At 54.8% G+C, this 8,272-nt stretch overlaps 1 protein-coding gene across 1 annotated transcript; it reads right to left on the minus strand.

Annotated features, from left to right (window-relative positions):
• Window positions 1-200: 200 nt before the first annotated feature.
• On the minus strand, window positions 201-4,568 carry LOC138358121 (ice-structuring glycoprotein-like). Its single transcript, XM_069315622.1, has 2 exons — window positions 4,266-4,568; window positions 201-2,615 (listed from the first exon to the last, which is right to left on the minus strand). Exons 1-2 carry the CDS (start codon window positions 4,566-4,568, stop codon window positions 201-203), a joined length of 2,718 nt encoding a protein of 905 aa, XP_069171723.1.
• Between the last annotated feature and the right edge of the window lie 3,704 nt (window positions 4,569-8,272).

Genomic DNA, 8,272 nt, shown 5'->3' on the forward strand with positions numbered 1-8,272 from the left:
AGTAGTTAGCGGTGCCTGGACCAGCCACCATTAAGGTAATTGGGACCACCCTTGGCGATCCCCCCCCCACACCTAGGGAACCCCCACCCCCCACCCTGACCCTCCCTCACCCCCCACCCCCACCCTAACCCTCACCCCCCCCCCCCTCCCTCACCAACCCCCCCCCCCCTTACACAAACACTGGCTGTAGGCACAGCATTTTAAGGCAGATTTTTCATTCGTTCCTTAAACACTAAGACTTCTTTCGTAAGCCGGAATGTTGACTCCGGTGTAGCGAGGCTGGTGTGGCGAGGCCGGTGTAGCGAGGCTGGTGTAGCGAGGCTGGTGTAGCGAGGTCGGTGTAGCGAGGCTGGTGTAGCGAGGCCGGTGTAGCGAGGCTGGTGTAGCGAGGCCGGTGTAGCGAGGCTGGTGTAGCGAGGCCGGTGTAGCGAGGCTGGTGTAGCGAGGCCGGTGTAGCGAGGCTGGTGTAGCGAGGCTCGTGTGGCGAGGCTGGTGTAGCGAGGCTGGTGTAGCGAGGCTGGTGTGGCGAGGCCGGTGTAGCGAGGCTGGTGTAGCGAGGCTGGTGTGGCGAGGCCGGTGTAGCGAGGCTGGTGTAGCGAGGCTGGTGTAGCGAGGCCGGTGTAGCGAGGCTGGTGTGGCGAGGCCGGTGTAGCGAGGCTGGTGTAGCGAGGCTGGTGTGGCGAGGCTGGTGTGGCGAGGCCGGTGTAGCGAGGCCGGTGTAGCGAGGCCGGTGTAGCGAGGCTGGTGTGGCGAGGCTGGTGTAGCGAGGCCGGTGTAGCGAGGCTGGTGTAGCGAGGCCGGTGTAGCGAGGCTGGTGTAGCGAGGCTGGTGTGGCGAGGCTGGTGTAGCGAGGCTGGTGTAGCGAGGCTGGTGTAGCGAGGCCGGTGTAGCGAGGCTGGTGTAGCGAGGCTGGTGTAGCGAGGCTGGTGTGGCGAGGCCGGTGTAGCGAGGCTGGTGTAGCGAGGCTGGTGTAGCGAGGCCGGTGTAGCGAGGCTGGTGTGGCGAGGCCGGTGTAGCGAGGCTGGTGTAGCGAGGCTGGTGTAGCGAGGCCGGTGTAGCGAGGCTGGTGTAGCGAGGCTGGTGTAGCGAGGCTGGTGTGGCGAGGCCGGTGTAGCGAGGCTGGTGTGGCGAGGCCGGTGTAGCGAGGCTGGTGTGGCGAGGCTGGTGTGGCGAGGCCGGTGTAGCGAGGCTGGTGTGGCGAGGCTGGTGTGGCGAGGCCGGTGTAGCGAGGCTGGTGTGGCGAGGCTGGTGTGGCGAGGCCGGTGTAGCGAGGCTGGTGTAGCGAGGCTGGTGTAGCGAGGCTGGTGTGGCGAGGCTGGTGTGGCGAGGCCGGTGTAGCGAGGCTGGTGTGGCGAGGCTGGTGTGGCGAGGCCGGTGTAGCGAGGCTGGTGTAGCGAGGCTGGTGTAGCGAAGCTGGTGTAGCGAGGCCGGTGTAGCGAGGCTGGTGTAGCGAGGCTGGTGTAGCGAGGCTGGTGTAGCGAGGCCGGTGTGGCGAGGCCGGTGTAGCGAGGCTGGTGTGGCGAGGCTGGTGTGGCGAGACCGGTGTAGCGAGGCCGGTGTAGCGAGGCTGGTGTAGCGAGACCGGTGTAGCGAGGCTGGTGTAGCGAGGCTGGTGTAGCGAGGCTGGTGTAGCGAGACCGGTGTAGCGAGGCCGGTGTAGCGAGGCTGGTGTAGCGAGACCGGTGTAGCGAGGCTGGTGTAGCGAGGCTGGTGTAGCGAGGCTGGTGTAGCGAGGCCGGTGTAGCGAGGCTGGTGTGGCGAGGCTGGTGTAGCGAGGCCGGTGTAGCGAGGCTGGTGTAGCGAGGCTGGTGTAGCGAGGCTGGTGTAGCGAGGCCGGTGTAGCGAGGCTGGTGTAGCGAGGCCGGTGTAGCGAGGCTGGTGTAGCGAGGCTGGTGTAGCGAGGCCGGTGTAGCGAGGCTGGTGTAGCGAGGCTGGTGTAGCGAGGCTGGTGTAGCGAGGCCGGTGTAGCGAGGCTGGTGTAGCGAGGCCGGTGTAGCAAGACCGGTGTAGCGAGACCGGTGTAGCGAGGCCGGTGTAGCGAGACCGGTGTAGCGAGGCCGGTGTAGCGAGACCGGTGTAGCGAGGCCGGTGTAGCGAGGCCGGTGTAGCGAGACCGGTGTAGCGAGGCCGGTGTAGCGAGGCCGGTGTAGCGAGACCGGTGTAGCGAGGCCGGTGTAGCGAGGCTGGTGTAGCGAGGCCGGTGTAGCGAGACCGGTGTAGCGAGACCAGTGTAGCGAGACCGGTGTAGCGAGGCTGGTGTAGCGAGACCGGTGTAGCGAGACCGGTGTAGCGAGGCCGGTGTAGCGAGGCCGGTGTAGCGAGGCCGGTGTAACGAGGCCGGTGTAGCGAGGCCGGTGTAGCGAGGCCGGTGTAGCGAGGCCGGTGTAACGAGGCCGGTGTAGCGAGGCCGGTGTAGCGAGACCGGTGTAGCGAGACCGGTGTAGCGAGACCGGTGTAGCGAGACCGGTGTAGCGAGGCCGGTGTAGCGAGACCGGTGTAGCGAGACCGGTGTAGCGAGACCGGTGTAGCGAGACCGGTGTAGCGAGACCGGTGTAGCGAGACCGGTGTAGCGAGACCGGTGTAGCGAGGCCGGTGTAGCGAGGCCAGCGAAGGTGCTTTACATGTTCGGAAAAGCAATTTGCCCAGAATAATGCCTCAAGGCTCCTGCAGTGTCGCCGCCCTCCTGGTACACTTCCCTTCACTCTACACCGGTATATATATATATATATATATATATATATATATATATATATATATATATATATATATATATATATATATATATATATATATATATATATATATATATATATATATATATATATATATATATATATATATATATATACAAGAAGGAGCTTGAATGGTCCCCAAGGCAATATGCAACTGAAAACGACTCACCCCTGAAGGATTCGATGAAATAACTGTACCCTAAAATTGACTACCGACTGCTGTCGGGAGGTTGGGTAAAGTATCACGACTTCCAACCTTTTTTTTGTAGTCAGTGTATAGTCAGTACACACACACACACACACACACACACACACACACACACACACACACACACACACACACACACACACACACACACACACACACACGCTTCACCACCACCAGTCTGGGAGGGAAGCTGCGCCGCCTGCCGTCATGTTCATGACTCTCAATTACCATAACATTACCTGACCAACTTGGCGAGAGAGAGAGAGAGAGAGAGAGAGAGAGAGAGAGAGAGAGAGAGAGAGAGAGAGAGAGAGAGAGAGACAGACAGACAGACAGAGAGAGACAGAGAGAGAGAGCCAGAGAGAGAGAGACAGAGAGCCAGAGAGAGAGAGAGAGAGAGAGAGAGACAGACAGACAGAGAGAGTAGTCTCTCCCCTTGCCCCTCTCCTCATTAGCACTAATTTAAGCACCAATCTTTCTCCTGCTGGGTTCTCCATCTTGTGTTGACCAGTTGTTAACACCTCTGCCACCCCCAACAGTTCTGTGTAACACCTGGTGCTTCTAGCCTCACCTATAGTTTCCTCCCTGTCTACCTGTCCAGCAGGGGTCGTATCTCTCCCTGTCCCACCACGCCATCCCCTCCAAAATAATAACACAGGATAGTAATGGAACAATAAGGACCATTAAGGCAACTTGTCTTCATATTTCTACATTAAGCAAGACAAAACACTCATTTTGACATCTTCAACAACCTCCTTAAGAACAAACTTCAAGATCTCTTTGCATGTTGCGAGGATATGCTACACCTTGCACGGAGCCGGTCGGCCGAGCGGAAAGCACGCTGGACTTGTGACCCTGTGGTCCTGGGTTCGATCCCAGGCGCCGGCGAGAAACAATGGGCAGAGTTTCTTTCACTCTATGCCCCTGTTACCTAGCAGTAAAATAGGTACCTGGCTGTTAGTCAGCTGTCACGGGCTGCTTCCTGGGGGGTGGAGGCCTGGTCGAGGACCGGGCCGCGGGGACACTAAAGCCCCGAAATCATCTCAAGATAACCTCAAGACGGTGATAAGATTTGCAACATTTCTCTAATCTGGATAAACCGAATTTGACCATCAACATGGCATTAGGCTGTTCTAAAATAGAATTTGCTTACGTTAAGTCAATTTAACGTCTGTTACCTAAATATGTAATAACTGATACACATTAAACCCCCCCCCCCCATGAGGTGGCACGGGGCACATATGTAATGGATGTGTGAGCACTTAATTGTTTCAAGCGTAGGATAGACATATATATAAAGGAGTTTAGATGGATAGGAGCTGTACCGTATGGCCCGGTAGGTCTACTGCAGTGTTCATGACTCTTAGCTTCTTATTTCTAAATCCTATCTTGATCATCTTGAACCCTATATTGATCATCTTGAACCCTATATTGATCATCTTGAACCTTATATTGATCATCTTGAACCCTATCTTGATCATCTTGAACCCTATCTTGATCGTCTTGAACCCTATATTGATCATCTTGAACCCTATCTTGATCATCTTGAACCCTATATTGATCGTCTTGAACCCTATATTGATCATCTTGAACCCTATATTGATCATCTTGAACCCTATCTTGATCATCTTGAACCCTACATGGATCATCTTGAACCCTATATTGATCGTCTTGAACCCTACATTAATCATCTTGAACCCTACATTGATCATCTTGAACCCTATATTGATCGTATTAAACCCTACATTGATCATCTTGAACCCTATATTGATCATCTTGAACCCTACATTGATCATCTTGAACCCTATATTGATCATCTTGAACCCTATATTGATCATCTTGAACCCTACATTGATCATCTTGAACCCTATATTGATCATCTTGAACCCTATATTGATCATCTTGAACCCTATATTGATCATCTTGAACCCTACATTGATCATCTTGAACCCTATATTGATCATCTTGAACCCTATATTGATCATCTTGAACCCTATATTGATCATCTTGACCGTCTTGAAGTAATGTTGAGTCGTCTTTCGAGTATATTTTCCTCTCCACCTGCGTATCGTCGGTAAATTTGCAAATAGTGGTGTTCAAACCTGAATCTGAATCATTTATACATGTTGTAAACAACAGGGCTTGTTTATAAGATATATATATATGAACACACATGTAAGGAACACACTTGTATCGATCGCAATAGACACGCTTCTAATGATGCAGGAGCAACATTCATATCATTTTAATGAGGGGGTCAAGTGGGAGGGGAGGAGGAGGAGGAGGAGGGGTTCAAGTGGGAGAGGAGGAGGAGAAGGTCAAGTGGGAGAGGAGGAGGAGGGGTTCAAATGGGAGAGGGAGAGAAGGTCAAGTGGGAGAGGAGGAGGACGTCCAGAGGGAGAGGAGGAGAAGGTCAAGTGGGAGAGGAGAGGTCAAGTGGGAGAGGAGGAGGAGGGGTTCAAATGGGAGAGGGAGAGAAGGTCAAGTGGGAGAGGAGGAGGACGTCCAGAGGGAGAGGAGGAGAAGGTCAAGTGGGAGAGGAGAGGTCAAGTGGGAGAGGAGGAGCGGGTCAAGTGGGAGAGGGAGAGGAGGAGGGGGGTCCAGGGGGGGTGCTGGAGGGGGCCTCGCCCCCCCCTATTGTCTGGTGGTGCTGCTGCTTGAGGTTGACATTCAATAAATGGATTTTTCTTTCAAGTTTTTTTATCGCGACAATAGTGGGTGGTGTGGAGCATGGAGCGGGGCTGTGGAGCATGGGGCGAGGCTGTGGAGCATGGGGCGAGGCTGTGGAGCATGGGGCGAGGCTGTGGAGCATGGGGCGAGGCTGTGGAGCATGGGGCGAGGCTGTGGAGCATGGGGCGAGGCTGTGGAGCATGGGGCGAGGCTGTGGCGCATGAGACGAGGCCGTGGAGCATGAGGCAGAGATAGATAAGGTAATTATGGGGAGCAAGCAGCAAGTCATCACGCCAATATATCCACAGTTCCATTACTGGTGCACTAATGGAGGTCAACCCACCAGCCTCACTCCGCCACTAACAACACTACCACTCAACAATATCCTGTCTATCACCAATCTATTTATATCCAATCCAATTTGGTCTAGATTTTAAATAAATTCTTATCCCCGTTGTTTCAATTCGGGTAGATATAGTGCATGTGTGGCGGGAGGTGACCTCTGCGACCTCTGCAGACAGAGAGCCACACACTGCGTGTCTGCCGTGATTGAACAACGGACACTCCCAGTTTTAGAGCAGACTTGGGAGGTGTTATAGGAGGCCGCAGCTCACTGTCTGCTCTCTCTCTCTCTCTCTCCTTGTCCTGCTCTCTCTCTCTCTCTCTCTCTCTCTCTCTCTCTCTCTCTCTCTCTCTCTCTCTCTCTCTCTCTGACCACCCATCTCTCTCTCTCTCTCTCTCTCTCTCTCTCTCTCTCTCTCTCTCTCTCTGACCACCCATCTCTCTCTCTCTCTCTCTCTCTCCTTGTCCTGCTCTCTCTCTCTCTCCCTCTCTCTCTCTCTCTCTCTCTCTCTCCCTCTCTCTCTCTCTCTCTCTCTCTCTCTCTCTCTCTCTCTCTCTCTCTCTCTCTGACCACCCATCTCTCTCTCTCTCTCTGACCACCCATCTCTCTCTCTCTCTCTGACCACCCATCTCTCTCTCTCTCCACCGTACCACTCTTCTCTCCCCTCTGGTGCCACTATGCCAGGGGGGCCAGAAGACACAGCGAGGGGAGTACACAGCGAGGGGAGTACACAGCGAGGGGAGTACACAGCGAGGGGAGTACACAGCGAGGGAAGTACATAGCGAGGGGAGTACACAGCGAGGGGAGTACACAGCGAGGGGAGTACACAGCGAGGGGGAGTACACAGCGAGGGGAGTACACAGCGAGGGGGAGTACACAGCGAGGGGAGTACACAGCGAGGTGAGTACACAGCGAGGGGAGTACACAGCGAGGGGGAGTACACAGCGAGGGGAGTACACAGCGAGGTGAGTACACAGCGAGGGGGAGTACACAGCGAGGGGAGTACACAGCGAGGGGGAGTTCACAGCGAGGGGAGTACACAGCGAGGTGAGTACACAGCGAGGGGGAGTACACAGCGAGGGGAGTACACAGCGAGGGGAGTACACAGCGAGGTGAGTACACAGCGAGGGGAGTACACAGCGAGGGGGAGTACACAGCGAGGGGAGTACACAGCGAGGGGGAGTTCACAGCGAGGGGAGTACACAGCGAGGGGAGTACACAGCGAGGGGAGTACACAGCGAGGTACAGAGAACAGGAAGAGGGACACACATGGTCCACCAAACAAGGAACAAGAGCGAGGAGTTTGACAAAAGTAATGTAGTGATGATGAAAAACATGACAAATCTGAGTGTCTGGCTGCTCGATGGTTCTATGTCTGGCTGCTCGTTGGTTCTATGTCTGGCTGCTCGATGGTTCTATGTCTGGCTGCTCGATGGTTCTATGTCTGGCTGCTCGATGGTTCTATGTCTGGCTGCTCGTTGGCTCTATGTCTGGCTACTCGATGGTTCTATGTCTGGCTGCTCGTTGGCTCTATGTCTGGCTGCTCGATGGTTCTATGTCTGGCTGCTCGTTGGCTCTATGTCTGGCTGCTCGATGGTTCTATGTCTGGCTGCTCGTTGGCTCTATGTCTGGCTGCTCGATGGTTCTATGTCTGGCTGCTCGTTGGCTCTATGTCTGGCTGCTCGTTGGCTCTATGTCTGGCTGCTCGATGGTTCTATGTCTGGCTGCTCGATGGTTCTATGTCTGGCTGCTCGTTGGCTCTATGTCTGGCTGCTCGTTGGCTCTATGTCTGGCTGCTCGTTGGCTCTATGTCTGGCTGCTCGATGGTTCTATGTCTGGCTGCTCGTTGGCTCTATGTCTGGCTGCTCGATGGTTCTATGTCTGGCTGCTCGTTGGTTCTATGTCTGGCTGCTCGATGGTTCTATGTCTGGCTGCTCGATGGTTCTATGTCTGCCTCATCCTCCTCTGCTGGCCTCCTGGTGAAGCAGGAACCAGGAAGGAAGCCGATGAAGACGTGCAAAAATATTACCAGAAGAGGAGTCAGCAAACTGAGAAAATGTAAAGATAAAAGGCAAAAGAGGAAAAGAAGAATAAGAGACTGGAGGATGACAGAGAGTGAGGGAGAGAGGGAGAGGGGGAGAGAGAGAGGGAGAGGGGAGGGGAGGAAGGTGGTGTTCCCCTGGGGATGAGCAGGGGAGGGGGGGAGGCTGGCACCCCCCCCCCCCCACCCCACCCCACCACCACCTGCCTCACCTTTGATATTCAAATTGGCAGCGAGCCAGACTCGGTCCTGCTCGCAAGACTCCAGGATAACATTAA

Source organism: Procambarus clarkii, chromosome 82 (assembly GCF_040958095.1).
Source record: "Procambarus clarkii isolate CNS0578487 chromosome 82, FALCON_Pclarkii_2.0, whole genome shotgun sequence".
Classification (NCBI taxonomy): domain Eukaryota; kingdom Metazoa; phylum Arthropoda; class Malacostraca; order Decapoda; family Cambaridae; genus Procambarus; species Procambarus clarkii.

Excerpts from the sequence above, each read along its gene's own strand:
- LOC138358121 (XM_069315622.1), bottom strand. The coding sequence starts at position 4,568 with ATGATCAAGATAGGGTTCAAGATGATCAATATAGGGTTCAAGATGATC. Across the intron at positions 2,616-4,265 it reads TAGACCTACCGGGCCATACG|CACCTTCGCTGGCCTCGCTA; the intron begins GTACAGCTCCTA and ends GAACATGTAAAG.